This window comes from Homalodisca vitripennis, chromosome X, assembly GCF_021130785.1.
Source record: "Homalodisca vitripennis isolate AUS2020 chromosome X, UT_GWSS_2.1, whole genome shotgun sequence".
Classification (NCBI taxonomy): Eukaryota; Metazoa; Arthropoda; class Insecta; order Hemiptera; family Cicadellidae; genus Homalodisca; species Homalodisca vitripennis.
Window position 1 is genome coordinate 100,684,834 of NC_060215.1, and position 18,254 is coordinate 100,703,087.

Consider the following 18,254-nt stretch of genomic DNA (forward strand, 5'->3'; position numbering starts at 1 on the left):
ATTTTACAATATTTGAATTATATGATATTAACTAATTGCCATCTTAAATTTTGTTCTTGTCGATGTTTTAAAAATCGGTAATGGTTTCGTTATGGAGTTCTAAATGTCATTATTTGGGCGTGTGGTTTTGTAAACCACTACTCAAGGGTTTAATTTTTAACACAGGTTTCTTTGAACAGATTTTGTTAATTTACCGAAAGAGACACCTGCTAGTTGAAACGCGCAAACCGCTAAACTGTCTAGGGTGGTGTTGCCATGATCATGCGTAGCACACTCTCACCATGGGTTGCAAGAAGAAGACGTAATAACTACTTATGTTGTTATTTGGCCATTTCCTATGAGGACTTTGGATTGCAATTGCAGGTTTAAAGATGAATTGCTTGATTGCTTGCTATGAAGCCGATTTCAAGATGAATTACAATATATACATTTTATCTGTTTGTACAATATTGTAGTGTGAATTTGAACCAGATTTGTACGGAAATAAATAGTTCTAATTTACAAATCCTGAATTTCATGTTCGTGTTTGATTACACAAACCTTATAACTAACAGTGGATTATTGAATGTATGTAATTATAATGTATAAAAACCAGCAAAGTAAAAGGTATGCCAGATATATGATGGGAGAATGGGGTTGGCTGGAGAATGATGGGAAAGATAAAGTAGAAATGGTAGCGGGGCGAAGAGCGATTTGTGACGCAGGGGCACTAAATTCAAAATACGGGCATGTATACAGAGTGTAGCAAAACTCTTTACGCAAACTTCAGGGTATTGCTCTACAGATCAAAAGGAGCCAAAAATTAATTGCGACCAATGATCTATCCCTTTTTGGTATGTATCTGTCTCTCTTTATGTATGTTTACCAAAGTTTTTATATAGATGGCTAAATAAATAAATATAAATAAAAAAGTGCGTGCGAATTTTAAAATTAACATTAAAAAAGTCTGAAATTTAAAATAAGTTATGATAAAAAGTACAATTTTTCTTTCAAAAAAAGGAAAAAATAAATATAATATAGTTATTCCTAGAAAATGTATTACCCAAGCTAAGAACACTTTATTTGTTAAAATCGGATAACAAATAAGCCATTGTTAATTTTGTCCGGTTATGTATGTCCAATCTCAAACTTTTTCACAATAAGGTAACAGTACGACAATGGAAAAATGACAGATTCCAAATTACTTTGAATGTTTTTATTTTTTTACAATGTTTGTTTGTTGAAATGTTACCATATTGTGAAGACATTTTAAATTGTTTGTTTAACGATGGTAGGATTGCGAAGGAAACAGGATTTTCCGGACATTTTCTACACAACACAAAGTTACTATTTTTTTGTATTTTAAATTTATTAGACATGGTTGGATTAACCTTCCAATTAGTCAGTCATTTGTTATCTGATTTCAACGTTTCCAACGTTACAGTTTTTGCCATCTATAAAGTCAGTTTCTATAATATTCAGTATCAGCTCGAGCATAGTCAGCTATTGGGACGTACCTTCTCAGACAGTAAGCAGACGATGCCATGGACTATTTCAGATGGCCAATTGTTGTGCCTTTGCTTGTCTTCAGTTTGCAGCTAATCTGACGCTGATGCTCCATGGAGTAGTTTTTTTTCTAGTTTTGCACTGGGATAATCTCCCTGCTTTGTTGTCAGTAAATATTTACTAATCCTAGTGTTATGTACAATTCAGATCTTATCCGCAAATTTTCTCAAAGATTTGCTTTAGCGTGACACAGGAAAATCGCTATATAAACATGTGTTTTTGTTAACCAGGCCGAGACTTTTCAAAACTTTACTTGACGACAAGCCGCTCTATCTGGCTGAACGAATAGTGTGTTAGAAACTAATAACTACACTAGCTACTCACGGTGTATCCGTTACGAGCTCTGGATAGAACTCACTGGCTGGGCTATATATCTGAAATATATCGGTAGTAATATAACACAGCCCAATGAAGTGCGCCGGTGGTTGTTGCAGCCTATAAAACAAAACGCCATGCAGTTATACAGCAGTTTGTTCATTTGCGAGCGGTTTAGCAGTTCCAGGATAGTCAACTATTGCGATGGGAAGTTTAATATAACAGCCGGGCAAGCTCGAAATATTTCTACTGGTAAAGTTCGTTGAGTGATGTCTTCAATGCGTAGTTAGCCTGATGCTAATGCTCCTTAGAGTTGCTTTCAGGAGTTATGCCCGCATGTCTCCCCAAATGCCATTGCCAGTAAACATCTAAGAATCATACTGTTAGTACAAATCAGTGAGGTCGAGCCGTCATTCTCATAGCTTTGGTTTGGTATGATTTAAGGTTTTCCCTGTCAGTTCTGCTATATCAGTGTAGCACGTGTATGCGATAGTCCTTCGTTAAACAGCGCAGACTACACACCGATAGCAAGCGATAATCTACACCAACGCAATGGCAAGAAAATTATCTCTTGTATTTAACCCTACACTTTTATTACGATATACATATTACCTACCACGCACTCCAATTCATTCTTGAAATTAGATTTTGGTTCAATCTGCAACTGCCTCCTTCGATATTGTTCGTGACGTTGAACGTCCTCTCCCATTAGTCCCTATAGTTGGTTCAATGCTCTAAATCGAAAAATGGTAATGCTCTAAACAAAAATTTCAAACACATAACATTAGTTACAATTTTGCGCATGTCAATAAGGTATTAAAAAATGAACTTTGTATAGAGCGTCCTGTATATATGAAATTTAATATTCAGTGGGCCGTGTGTCGTTACATCATTTACTGTCAATAATCATGTTTAAGTTAGTCATCTGGTAACCAACCATCATAACATACTAAAATATAAAGACTTACAGTTGAAGGGAGTTAAATTGCTTTGTTTTTGTTGTTGTGAAATCAGTTTAAGATATTAAATTGTCATTGTGTATAGATTTTATTTGTAATAATGAACCGACTATTTGGTAGAGGAAAACCTAAAGAACCTCCTCCAAACCTGAACGATGTTATACAAGGGGTATGTAATAGACCTAGAACCTATGTTAGATATTTTCTTTGGAGAGTAATGTTTCACAATGTATAAATCCGTTTTGGCGAGTCTTTAAATTTATAATTCTGCTACAAAAGCTGAAATGATTTATAGGGGTTTTTGATTTGACAGTTATCCAAAAGTCAAAAAGTGGGATTTAACCTATATATGCTATATAATTATACTTATAATATAATAATGCCCTCAGTTTAATAATGTGTTAGACTAAATCTGTTCTGAAGGTAATTTTGCTGCAGTTTAATTAAGCGTCTAACACTCAAGTGATTGATAATATCGAATCATCGATATTCATGGTATTGAATTGGTGTTAGACTAAATCTGTTCTGGGATATTATAAGATTAAAGGCCGAAGCGGCAAATCACGAATTTGACGTTATCAATGTATTCTGCTCACCCTCCTGAACAAAAAATACATATAGTACAAGGGGGTGCAAATGACAAATAACATGATTTTAGGGGGTATATTCATCAGTATTTAAGTTTCTAATGTTTTAATGTTCAGTTTGTGTGTTGTGTCGGGATAATCTGTTTACTTGAATATTATCTGCAGCCGGGACTGATAGCGTATCTGTTATCTGAGTTCTCCGGGGCATGAGTCAGTGCTTCACAAGATATCGTGTTCAGTAAGATTAGATTGAGTGAGTGCGTTACAATTATGAATCAATTATCCACTAGTTCGACCAACCCTTGTGAATTGTGTGTGTCAGAGTGTTTAGTAGGGCACATAAAGAGTTTACGTTTTAACCGAAACGAAATTATTTCCTTTTTAATTGAACATGGAATTTTTAATAATGAGCGTATTTGTTCATCGTGCGGTCACGTGTTGTTTTTAAATCGGGAGACTTTGTTGTTTGTTGCGATAGGAAAATTAGAAAAAGTAAGTGTTCTCTGTTCATGTCCATCTATATATTTATATTAGAGTTTTTCATGATTTATTAAGTTTTTTCACTTTAAATAATTGCCTTTCCATTACATTTCAATTTATATTTCTGATCAGCCCCTCTAGAATTTGATATTTTACTGATAGATACTATCTCGAGGGATGTTTTTATTTCATTGACCGAAGGTGCTGCCGAAGCCTGCGCTGATGGCCGGAGGCACTCGTCTCATTTCGATAACAATTAATTTGTAGCTTGAAATTAAGAAAAACATTGTTCATTTGGATCACAGTTCTGCTCATTTCAGTATTATTTTTCATTTACATTTGCAAAGATGGCGACGCATCCGATGACGTCATCACAAGGTTGAATCATGGTCACAAAAGGTCACGTGACGCTCGACGTGGATGTACAACATGGAAATATTACTCCGCGCGTGAACAGTTTTTCCATTTTTTATGTTGTAGAACTTCGTTATTTCTCATTTCCACCCCATCAAACCTTATATTTTTTTTGTTCTATAGGACGATAATAATAATAACGCAAAACTCGTATTTTTCCGCTCTGGCCATTTTTATGATAATTATCCTGTTCTGAAGGTAATTTTGCTGCAGTATAATTAAGCGTCTAACACTCAAGTGATTGATAATATCAAATCATCAATATTCATGAGTAAAGAATCCTTGATAGAACTACTTACACCAAATTACGATGTATTTTAAATTACAGTATAATAAGTAATGATGTTATGGCGAATAAAAAACAATGTAGGATATGTGTATTTATAAAATATAACAAACACAACAGTGTAACATTTACTCTTTTGAAGGAATTACTATATTAAACGTGTCTGACACATCTAAATCATATGCATAACCAGTCCACTTGTCGCCATTAAAGATTTGCAGTATTAGTGTCAATAACAGGTATTTCAATGATAACCTATTACCGGGATATTTTGTTTCAGTAACAGCTGAATGATTTGGTGTTCTCATAACGAATTTTGGGTTACTTGTTAACAGTAACAGTTGAGGCTATTTTGTGCAAGCAATGAGGCTAGTAAGGGACATATTACACTATGCAATATAAGTAGGTTTATATTAGGTTATTGTAAATACTTTATTAGTAATATCAAAGTTAAACATAACCTTTAGAAACGCTTGAATTTAGGTACTATCTCGAGGGATGTGTTTCCTTTTTCACCAGTAGTGCGGGGTGGCACCCTTGCTGATGGCTAGAAGTATTTCTGATAGATACTTTTCCGATCTTAGATCACGTCCTAAACCATACAACATAATCTGACATTGGAGAAGTTGGCTATCCAGTATATTAAGCGGCTAACACGTCAATCGAATTAGCAAACCAAATTATCGATTAGAAATAGTTAAACTGTCAATAACAAAACTATTCTTATTAGTTATTTAAAATCAATTTAATGCTTGCTTTTTTAATATATCATATAATAATATTGTTTGAAGATGTAAAATCATTTGTGTGGTATTTAAGTAATGACCGCAATTACAGTGGCAATAATATTTGTTATTTGTGTCACAAGCTATCAGATCTGTTAAAATAATAAGATAAGTTTTACAAGTTGCTTTTTGTATAGACATACCTATATAGTTTTTAATACATTATTAAATTGTTACTTTTGAGATATAAAAAATAGCTGAACTATACATAATATGAAATACCTATAACGTAGTTCGGCATGTTATTGAGTCATTCCATTTACTTGATACTTGTTATCTGCATCCCTGACCAGGTAGCTGGATTGATGGTGTCAAAAATTTAGCCATGCACAAGACATTTTGTTAAAATTTCAGCTATTTACAAACTATTTACCCAGGATATGGCGGCAAGATAGTGTCAAACTCGCTACTAAAAAAAACTCTTCCAGTGAGTAGAATGCTCTCCTCAGCAGCCAAGTCTTGACCCTAGACTTGAAGACCTCCAGCCGTAGATGCCTTGTAGAGGCAGTACATTAAACATTCTCATAGCTAGCATAGGAAAAGAGTTCATCTTTGTACCGAGTCTACAGTAGGCTAAGGAAATGGTGTCCCCTCCTTGTAAACTACGAAGGTGATTATTGGCTCTGGTGGGCAAACTGTGTTCATTGCTCTTAACGTATAGCAAGCTGTTGAGTATGTACTGGCAGTCAAGACAGTCAAGATCCCCAGTCTGGCAAAAAGTTTACAATGGTCAAGGTACCTAGATAAAGAGATGATGCGCACAGCCCTCTTCTGCAACTGGAGCACCTGTGAGCAGCCAGGCGCATGGCCCCACATCAACAGCCCGTAGGTGGCTATGGAAGAGTCCATGATAGATGGTGACAAGATGCTCCACCGTGAGAAGGAAAGTCAGTTTACGCAGCAAAAATGTCACACGGGCCAGCTTCGTGCATACGGTCTCAATATGTGCACTGTAAGACAGTTTTGGGTCGAGAGTGAAGCCCAAAAGTTTAGTTGTGTTTGTTCCCCAGCCAGTTGTTCGACTCAAGGTACACATCATCTCTTGAGTTTTGTCCGTATTCAGCTTTAACCTATATTTGCTGAGTACCAATCTTCAGCCCTGGCAAAGATGTTGGCAGCTTGGAGAGCAGCAGATTCAGGAGTATCACCGCCAGATAGAATGGTCGTATCATCTGCAAATAACACTAAATCACCAAGCAAGCTGATATCGTTGATGAGGATCAAAAATAGAATTGGCCCAATAACAGATCCTTGTGGAACACCGTGGCGCACTTGCAGTGGTTTGAAGTTGGCCCCCATGACTGACATCATCTGCCTACGATTTTGCAGATAGGACCGTAGTAGCCGCAGTACCTCCTGTTGAACTCCATAGATCAGCTCTCTGTAGTGTAGTCTCCAGCTTCTGTAACAGCATTTCATGTGACACACAATCAAAAGCTTTGCTGAGGTCTGCCAGGATAAAAGCTGTAGAGCCCCTTTCCTCAAAGGCGTTGAGAATCCTCGAGCTAACATGTGAAACCGCAGTCACTGTCGATCTACCCCCACAAAATCCGTGCTGGGACTCTGAGAACAAGTTGTTGCGCTAAAATGGTCGACCAGTTGGTTCTTCATGACAGTCTCAAACACCTTCGCCAAAGCAGGAACCAGGGATATAGGCCTGTAGCTTGATATTGACTCAGGGTTACCCTTCTTGAAAATAGGAACTGTCCAAGAAATCTTGAGCACCTCAGGGAAGTCACCTTGGCTCAGACACAAATTTATTACAGCAGACAAGGGATCGGCTATCTCATCAATTATAAATTTAATCATAGTTGTACTCAAACCATAAAGATCCGGGCTAGTTGAGTTCTTAAATTGTTTAGTTATTTTTATAATAAGGGCTGGTGTAGTAGGGCACCATTTAGAAAATATGGCAAGGTTGTTACGTAGGCCTATTTCATTTGATAATTTGTTAAAACTGTCTCTTACAGAATCGTCACTTGGGATCACTGAGCTGACAATTCGGTCCACCTCATTGAAAATAAAGTCGTTAAACTCGTCTGGGCTGGCTGTACACTTCATTGCTGGTTTACATTTGTATGTTTGGTTAACCAAGTCCCATGCTACTTTGCAATGGTTATGAGCATTCTCAATTTTTAACATGTTGGCCTGCTTCTTTGCCAAATTCACCTGCTGCCGATAAATCTTTTTAGCTCTGAGGTGTAAGGAGCAAAAAATTTCAAATCAACGAATGAAAAAATATTTTGTGACCTTGACCTCTTAGATTTTTTTGTATGGAAGGTGTACCTTTTCGTTTTGTTTTGTTCGCTAGTTTAGATTCAGTCAGAAATATGAATGATTCGATTATCGTGGTGACAGCTTATCATACTGTATCTAAACATTCCTCGAGATAGTACCAATCAGTAAAATATAAATATGTTTAAGTTGTAGGGTTCCTGATTGGTTAGATTTGGTTGTATAGTCATAGAAATAAATCATTGTTATTCTTGTTTGTGGAGCTAGTGAGTGATGTTTCTGCATATTAATTGTAAATGTTAGTGTCGTGGGTGCTCTTTAAAGTATATATATACTTAAAGTATATATATACTTAAAGTATATATATATATATATATATATATATATATATACGTGAGTGCTCTCCAAAGCAACCGAGTCTTCTACAGGAGAGTCAGAGAATTCCATTATTCTAGTTACTAGTTAACACAATGTGAATGATTGTTTGTGTCCCTATTTATGAATGGCTAGATGTCTGATGTAAATTTGCCATGGTATTTCATAAATCGCTTTTATTGATGAAAATGGTTTAGCGTGAGTAATAATTAAAAATACCAGTGGCAGCTATTGTGTAATTTATTACTTCGCCCTCAGAGAATGAATTGCGTGTTTGTCAAATGCTTTGGTTTTGAATAAATTTCATTACTAAACTTTTCTATTGCAATTCTATGTGGAAATTTTATTGTTTATGTGAGGTTTTCACGTAATTAAGTCCTTTATATAGTAACTCTTGTTTAGTTCTGTAAAATGAATTATCCTTCTTGGCTTGCACTTTCATATAACACATCAACATTTAATATATGTAAAGCAACTGTTGTAGAAGATTATATAGTACCTACAACCAGCAGGTAAATTTAATTTATAAATTTATTTGCTGATCACTAATGCATGAGAACTAAAAATGTTATAAACTCATTCAACCATATTATTCTATGTAGAAGGGCAATGGCTGCTATAAGCTACTGTAGAACTACACAGAGAATTTAAATTTATATTAACCAATTGACGTTTTGTTATTTTAAAAAAATGTTCTGTTTTGGTCATATATTTTTATTGATGAAATAAGTACATTATTTATGCCTAGTCACTTTGTTTTGAACAAAACAATTTTTTATCTCTAACATGTAGTTTTTGGGTTTTTAAAACCCCTGTAAGGATTAACCAGAGATATCTCGGTAGTGGTAGTAAACACACACACACACACACACACACACACATATACAGGGTGTATATTATGTCTGGAAACACCCAAAAATATATCCTTTAATAATTTAAATATAAATTTGAAACCTCTTACAATCGTGATAGAGATTGGGCATCTACTTTTTGGGAACAATGTTTTGTTATGTCACACCAACGGGGGACGTCCTGCCGAGGGTATCGTGAATATTCTTAATGGAAGCCTATACCTTGTGATACATAATTTTTAAAGGGTAATAGCTACTGAATTGAATGCCACAAACCGCATCTCAAAGGAATTATTCTATCAGAAAATAGAGCATTTTTAGTATTGAAAATTTACTGATGTTCAACAATGTAATTTTAAACATGGTTCTTGCCACAAAATGTGTTACACTAATTTTTTAGCATTTTTTTTAAATGTTCAATTAAATAAAACAAAAATTTCATTTTAAGCTGGTTCTATTAGCACAAATTTGCCAGTTTTTATTACAGTACAATTATGGAAATACTTATGTTATTGATTTCTTTATTACAAATAAAAAATAATGTATGCTGTTAGAAAAGTCTTACAACAAACGTTTTTACCTGCATTTGGTGTCAAAGCAATTGTTCGAACTGTGTTCCTTCTACGGTTTTTGACAATGAGCCAATCTTGTGTAAAATGATTTCGACAGAGTTGCCTAACATTTCTTCAGTTATCTCAAAGCAATCTCCTCTATAATCCTGTTTCTTAGGTCTTCCAAATTATGAGGCTTTCTTCTATAAACATTGGATTTTAAATGACCCCATAGGAAATAATCGATTGGTGACAAATCCGGAGATCTTGGAGGCCATTCGATTTCTCCTCTTCGGCCAATCCATTTATGAGAAACCTTAAATCCAAATACTCTCTTACCTGTCTCCCATAATGGGGTGGAGCACCATCCTGCTGAAACCATACATTATCAAAGTATTCTCCTGATGCAATTTGAAATAGCTGGGATTATTTCATTTTGGAGCATTATTGTAGTAAAGTTCGGCATTTAAATTTCCATTGATGAAAAAGGGTCCAACAATTTTGTTACCTAAAATTCCACACCATACGTTCAGTTTTTGTGGTTGCTGTGAATGGGACTCAGTAATCCAATGTGGGTTTTCACTAGCCCAGTAACGGCAATTGTGCCTGTTAACATTGCCATTTAGGAAAAAAAAGTTGCCTCATCAGAAAATAGTATGTTGGTCAGAAAATCTCTATTGTCATCACATTTGCGCATCACAAGTTCACAAAACTCAATCTTCTGTCGTAATCATCCTCACTTAACTGTTGGACTAAATGAACTTTAAATGGTTTGTATTTACTAATTTTCAAAATCTTACTCACAGACATAGGGTGCATATCATGTTGCTGTGCAGCTTTTCTGAGCGATGTATGTGGGTCTTCAATAAATGTTTGCAAAACATCTAGTGCATGTTCTTCATCTGTTGCAGATTGTATCCTACCCGACTTTGGGCCGATTACGTACACTCCCTGTCATTTCAAAACGCTCAATAGTTTTTGATATTGTTGAAACACTTATGGGATTCCTTTCTGGGAAAGTGTCATTAAACAAATTACAAACTTCCCGATAAGATCTTTGACGATCGCCATATCCTCGCATCATCAACAGAGTAATTCGTTCTCTTTCAGACAATTCCATTAAAATGCCAAATAAAAACTGAACTACTGTAATTAGATAACTTGTTGACAGCAATGCTTCAGAGACACTGATTAACTCGACAGGAATGATATGACCTTTGTCCATTTGTAATTCCCAAGCTTAGACCTGTCTAGTGAAAGCTCCATGCTCAACAAACTGAAACCTGTAGACCAGATGATTAATAACACCAATAATGTTTCTCATAGGCTAGTGACCTTTGTCTCTTTAAACCTTCCTGCTGACTGGAAAACACCAAGTACAGATTCATAAGTAATCAGAGAAAGTGACTCATAAGTTTTATTCATTGTAATAAAAACTGGTAAATTTGTACTAATGAAACCAGCTTAAAATAAATTGTTTATTTTATTTTTAATTGAACATTTAAAAAAATTCTAAAAAATTAGTGTAACACATTTTGTGGCAAGAACCATGTTAAAATTACATTGTTGAACATCAGTAAATTTTCAATACTAAAAATGCTCTATTTTCTGATAGAATAATTCCTTTGAGATGCGGTTTGTGGTAATTCAATTCAGTAAGCTATTACCTTTTAAAATTATGTATCACAAGGTATAGGCTTCCATTAAGAATATTCACGATACCCCTCGGCAGGACGTCCCCCGTTGGTGTGACATAACAAAACATTGTACCAAAAAGTAGATGCCCAATCTCTATCACGATTGTAAGAGGTTTCAAATTTATATTTAAATTATTAAAGGATATATTTGGGTGTTTCCAGACATAATATACACCCTGTATATATATATATATATATATATATATATATATATATATATATATATATAAGCAGTCTTAGCTCAAAACAGGTGGGTATCGATGTTTTGTGATAACAATCAATAAAATATGTATATATACATCATTTATAAAATGTATAATGGTTTCATATACATTTTGTATGTATGTATATATTTTCATATATATTGATATATAAATGTAAATAACATTATAATTAATTTAAACTCACAAGTTTTTACTTTTACAGATATTATTTGGGTATTGGATATATCAAATGGTTAGTCAATAACAGGTATTAATGAAAAAGTTATATTTCAACAACAGTATGGCATACCCAGAAACATGGAGGTGCACACAAACAACGTGACAGTCTGGGCAATGGCATCTGGATTCCCTGCGGATCTTCTTACCGCATGTGTCCTGCACTCTGTTGCAAATCACACAGTGACGAGTAGGGTGGTCCTTTTTCTACTGTGGCTGAAATGTATTCAGGGAATACTGTTCAATCAGCCTTACAGGGTTGAGAGAGTGGCTAGGTCGTCTCTGTTTCGCCTTCATGTATTCACTCAATTGTACTTCCATTGTTTTTTTGTTTACTTCCAGTCTGAATAGAAGGGGGCTAAGTTGGCCATCACACTTTTTATAAAGGACATATGCGTTCCAGATACATAGGTGAATAAGATAAAAAAAATACTTTTTTCCTCTTTTCCTAGTGGAAACATGTGAAAACGTGCTGGTCTACACGATCCACTCCACCCATAGTATCATTTTAGGCAACCATAACGTTAGGCCTTTTGGTTGTAACTCCCCTTTTTACCACGTCCATCATTGTTGCAGAGTGAATGGTGGAAAGAAGGGCAACAATTTTCTTGTCTTGCCAAGTAAGGACATTTACTTTACCATTTGGGCAAGAGACTTCATCTCCTTTTTTTCATTTTTCTTCTTCAACTCCTTTTTCTTCATTGGCTTCGGGACATCTTTTCTTGACAGTTTTATTGTACCATAGGTATCAGTCTTGTTACTAATAAGAATGTCCGCTAGTTTGCTAGAGGCGAAGTGTAAAAGTTGTCTATCGTTAAACAGTAACCTATCCTCAACAAGTCATTGCACAGAGTCAGGACTACTTGTGTAGATTTGGGTAGTTTATTGAAATCAGCAAGCAGTCATACCTGCTGGTACCTGTGCTTGGCAATCTTCATGTCCCTTACCAGTGAAAATTGAAAGATCACACACATATCCACTTTTTGCCTCACATATCATATAGGTCTTTATACCAAAGCGAGCTCGTTTTAGTGGTATGAACTGCTTCCAGGACAAACGACTTTTGAGTAACAATTAATTGTCATCAACTGTGATGTCTCTTTCAGGTGTTACGCTATCTTTGAAAATTGCCCTTAGTTTCTCCAAAACCGGCCAAATTTTATTCAACTTCGGGTTTGGGTGGGTTCTGCGTTTGTACCTATTGTTATTTGTAAAATGCAAATACTGTTTTATTTCCTTGAATCTACTATAAGGCATAGTTTGTAAAAAGAATGGAGTTGTTATCAAGAGATTTTTTGACCAATATTACTCAGTTCCAGGTTTTATCTAAATCCCCTGTAGCATAACAACTAGATCTGAAAATACTCTTGAGTTCACTTACGGACAGCTCAGATAAAGGTTTGGCTCTTTTATGTGTCTGAGCATAGTCAGCTGCATACTGGCTGGTTTCGTTACATATCAGCTGACAGGGTTCCTCCGGTAGAGAGTTTTCAAAGAATTCGAGCACATCAGTGTCCTTATAGATAGTTCCAACATTTATGCTTGGTATAGCTGTAAATAGAAATCGTGGAGGGGCTGCCGGAGGCCTAGTTGTACTTACTTCTGTCCATACTCGTGTATTGCTCAAGTCCACCGATGAATCGGAATCAAAGTCAGTCTCTGTTTCTGTCTCTGAACTACAACTCTCATTGCCACTTTCTTCCAACGGTTCATTTTCAGAATCACGATCATCGTCATTGTTCATTTCAAAATTATTATGATAGAACAATAAACTAAATACACTTATAAATCAAAGTCAGTCTCTGTTTCTGTCTCTGAACTACAACTCTCATTGCCACTTTCTTCCAACGGTTCATTTTCAGAATCACGATCATCGTCATTGTTCATTTCAAAATTATTATGATAGAACAATAAACTAAATACACTTATAAAGGTGCACAAGTAGGTTAGGCTGTTTACAACCTCATGTGACAGTCACAGAGCAATGCAGGCAAGCCAGTGGCACTGCGTAGTAGAGGGATACTCAACAAAATGCAATTCGCACGGGAAAATGAAAATGAAAAATGAAATGAAAATTCCTTTATTTAAACAGGCAAAGTTAGGGCCTCATGGCCCTTTCTTACACTTAACCTGTCTGATCAATAATTATTAACAAATATTAACCAAATTAATACTAATACTAATCTACCTTACTAAATACATTAAATTAAACAAAACACTAAACAATTATAAATATGATACTTCTAAATATAAATAAATAAAAATATAATTATACAATCATAACACAAAATAATATTACAACTTCCATTTTTAATATGAACCAAGAACTATAATTAATACCTAATAACAATAATTTATAAATATATAATAAGAATATTTTTGAAATAAATAATATATATGCAGTTTTGACTCACTCACACTCCTCACACACAATGCCAGCACCACACCCACAGACCCCTAGGACGGACCCGCCCCGACCAACCGTTCATGGTACAAGCGTCTCAGTGCCGCCACAAACGGAAGTGCTTCAGTCGCATGAGAATTCTATAAACTACATTTACAAGGTCGTGAACGAGTCTGGGTTAATCCATTTTGTATCAACAATTAAAGTGGGGCCTGAGTTGACTCAGGTTAGTCCGTTTCTGTACAAATACTGTTAACGAGTACACTCGGGTTAATACGTCAAAGTGGAAGTAAAAAAAAACAACACAATATATTTTTTTCTATTCTGACATAGTAATACTTTAAAGTCCACTCCGACACAAACTTTTACATTAAATATGCAGAAAAATGTCAATCACTAGCTTCACAAACAAGAATAACAAATGACTATTTCAGTAAATCACTATGAAACCAAATATAATCAATCAAGTAAAGCAACGTTTATAAGTCCAAAGAAGTTGCACAAGTCAATAGAACTGAAATAAAAAAGGACAAATTATCAATAATCTTCACCATGGAGGTAGGAATCAATTGGTAGGTACCAATGAATAAAGAAGTTAGAAATTGTGACCAAATTGACAAAAAAAAGTACTGAAAAACTTTAATTACCTTCAAATATAGTACCCTAGATCGGTGGACTAATATAAGATATAACCTAAAATAAAAAATAAATATTAAAATATATGAAATAAAAAATTAAATATATGGTTTATAATTGCTTAAAATCTTTTTTGGAAATGAAAGTATACTATATTAAGAAATTGGTAAAAATGGTTTTAAGTCATTTTAAGTAACATGGTTCAAGTAAAAATTATCCAAAATAACAATTACAATTACCATTGCATGTTTAAAAATTATAGCCTTAACTGTTTTTTAGAAAAGGAAAAAATGTTTACTTTTTCACATTTAGCACAGCATAGCATTTCACTAAACTCACTCAAATAAAAATTCAACATATACAAACTAAATACAAATTTACTAGAAATAAAAATATATACACATTTGCACATCTACTTTTAAGAAAAAAAAGCACGGAAAAAGAACTGCGTTGTTTGTGTCCACTAAAAAATTCTAACAATTGGGCAAAGTCAAACACAATTAGTGCAAAAGACAAGTTTTATAACATCCATAAAGTTCTTGACATTTCATATATTTCTGACCAGTATTATGATTAAAACTTAATAAATCACTGAAGAAAAGTCAAAACTACTTTAGTTGTCAACAACAACAAAATAATTCATGTAAAGAGTGACTCCCATAAGCAATGACAAATTCCAGCTGATGATGTGCGCAGCTAAAATCATCTGTAGTCCAGAGATAACAGTTAGGAAAAAATAAAGACGCTATGTAGATACTCGTAAATTAATAGTGCTGTTTTTATAGTTTATTAGTATATAAAATACATACATACAATACATTGTGAAATATTGTTTATGGATGTTATGTTTGCTGTAAATTTCAACCTATTCTCACATAACATAGCACAATGTAAGCACTATTGAGCGGGTTACTGACATTGCACAGCACAATGTTAGCACTTAATGAGTTGAACAGTTGGGCATCACATCTGTTTATGACTTGGTTATACTGGGCTACACACAGTCTTAGCTCTCTAATGATTATCTCAATTAATTGAGATGTAAGCACAAATGTTATTCCATGTTGAAATCAAATTATTTTAATTTTTTACCAATTTTGTGGTTTTTGGATTTCCAAAGATCTGAATTGAACTGGATGTGACTTTTTGTAAATACATTTTGTAGATCATATTTAACCCTTATGGTCCTGGTATCTCATATAGGCTGTGAGGAACACCTAAATAGTGTCAAGTAGTGTGAGACATCAGCATTCGAGGGATTTGAAAACTCATTTAGTGCCCAAAGTAACCTAATTTTCATCTTCATATTTTTACATGTTCACCAGAGGCTTAAATCATGTTTAATGTGTATAACATGATCCCAATTCCTGGTGACAATATGACTCAACTGGTATATTTTCAACTAATATGTCTTTATTGTTAAAGGAGACAATATTTCAAACAGATTCTTTGCCATCAATCTAATGGCTAACCACATAAAATAAAAGCTCTCAAATCATTCAGTTTGTTTGTAATAGATTGTTATTTGATGATTTCGAATACCCAGTATGTTGGTTACTAAATGAATCTAAGACCTCTCATGAAAGTAAACCTATGATTTGGCCTAGCCAAATTGGATGGGACTAGAACTACCATTCCTCCTGTGTATCTAATCAGCGTTCTCCTTTTCAGTAGGCTAACATCCAGGTATGGTAATATGATGCTTCTATTTCATTGAGTACAAATTGTAAAAAAGAGGGTTTTAAATTTTTTTAAATTGAAGCCACAGACCAAATTACTTTAATTGGCAATCAAAGGAGGTATATTTCTATAGTATAATGTAATGTAGTCAATAAAGTTTAAGTAAGTGAGTCAATGGAACATTATTTTATTTTATTGAAGCACCAATACTCATGGTCAGGAAATTCTCAGAAATCAACAAAAAAATAGTGATGAACTGGTGGAAAAAATTCAGAAACTATCAGTGAAAAATATTTTTTTAAAGTAGCTATCTAAATTTTTGAGCCAGATGAAAAAAGAAATCTTAACTGACATTCCTATAGAACAATAACAAAGATATTATTTATCGCTTATTCATAATTAAGCTGTAACTGGGGAAAGCTTAAAAGTTCCCATTCCCCCTATTACCTTTCTTATGAATAGAGATGAAGTCTTATTTTGGGGCATGTTTATATGACCAGCTGAGGAGTTTTTTTTAATTTAAGAAAACGTTTGACCCTTCCCCCTAAATGGGGTAGTTTGGAGGTGTCAACGTTTTTAAATTAGAATCCCTTGTCCTTGTTCTTAATTCAAACCTCGATGAATTAAGGACAAGGAATGAATATGTCTTTCACCTTATTACATCTGAAATCTTACATAATGTGCGATGTGGTTTTGACTCCAAGTTTTGTTTTGTCAAGAAGTATATGGTAGCCACGTGGTGTCTGTCACTTTTATTTTGTTGGCTGGTGGTTGGGCCAGTAGCTGTGCCGAGCCTTTCTCCTAATCTCAGCTACATCTGGGCTTGTTGTCTTCTATTGCTAGGTTCTAACCTCGTTGCTGGTTGCAGCCGTAGTTATTACTTGTCTGTACTTGTTGCTTTCAAAGTTGAAGATTTCAAAGGCACTGGTGTTATCAATGTTCTAGACATATTCATGTGTGATGATGGGAATCACTAAACACTTATTATTTACACTGCAAATATCACTGTTTGCTATTTACAGATCAGATGTGCACTTTTGATTTATTTTTAGTTTGGTAACGTTTAAAGATTCTTTGAATAGGGTTGCAATGATTCTTTAAACCAAAGTACCATCAAACTTATGTTTGTTTTATGCATTCTAAAAGCTATTTTCTCTCTTATTTTGTTAATTACTTGATTTATATGAAAGAATAATGGGATTAGAAGAAAACTTGTTTTTGCTACATATTATTTTTATTTACCCTTAAAGAGAATACTAATTAAATTTATGTTAAAAACAGTTTCATTTTTACAACTACCTAAACTGATGAGCACTGAGTGTATTTAGCAGTGTGCTAATTATATTCTTTAGGATAATACTTTTTTTTAGAAAAACCTTGTTATCCTTTATTTCTTCATAAAAAGCACACAGGAAAGTTTTACAGTTGACTTTAACAGAAGCATAGCCTGAACCTTGTCAACTTTAAGTCTTATTTCTGTTCGACATCCTCACATGTTTCATCTTTAAAAAAATTCAAATTCAAATGAAGCAATTGCACCATGAAGGCAAAGAGTGAGCACTTCTAAATTTTTACAAGAAGATTCAGAATACTGCATTTGGTTCACTCCAACACGTAGTGAGACACCTGACAACTCAACCCCCCAAAATGTGTGTTATCTGCACAATGTGAAACTAACTTGTCCAGAAGTATCTTTTTCTCCAGCGAAAGTAAAACATGATGAGTCAAAAGTGCCACTGTGTCACCAGTTACAACACTAAATTCAATCAGTACATGTTTGACACCAAAAGTGGCCAAAAAGTACCTAATACCTACACGTACTAACTTGAGATCCAGTCTATTGGAAGAATTGGTAATAATTGTAACAAAGTGAACATCTAGTTTTGCAATCACTACATCAAAAATTAAAGATACAATTACATTAAGGTAAATTATTAATTACATTCAGTCTTGGCACTTGAAAACTTCAATTTTTATAATTTACAAATTACATTTGACTGGCAATTAGATGAGT

General features: G+C 34.3%; 1 protein-coding gene across 1 annotated transcript in view; it reads left to right on the plus strand.

The window, feature by feature from the left end:
- Window positions 1-2,754: 2,754 nt before the first annotated feature.
- LOC124369748 (charged multivesicular body protein 5) overlaps window positions 2,755-18,254 on the plus strand; it is a 36,426-nt gene continuing 20,926 nt past the window's right edge. The window contains exon 1 of the mRNA XM_046827819.1: window positions 2,755-2,988. Within this exon, the coding sequence (XP_046683775.1) occupies window positions 2,920-2,988 (69 nt within the window). The 5' untranslated portion in view covers window positions 2,755-2,919. The remainder of the gene's footprint in view (window positions 2,989-18,254) is intronic.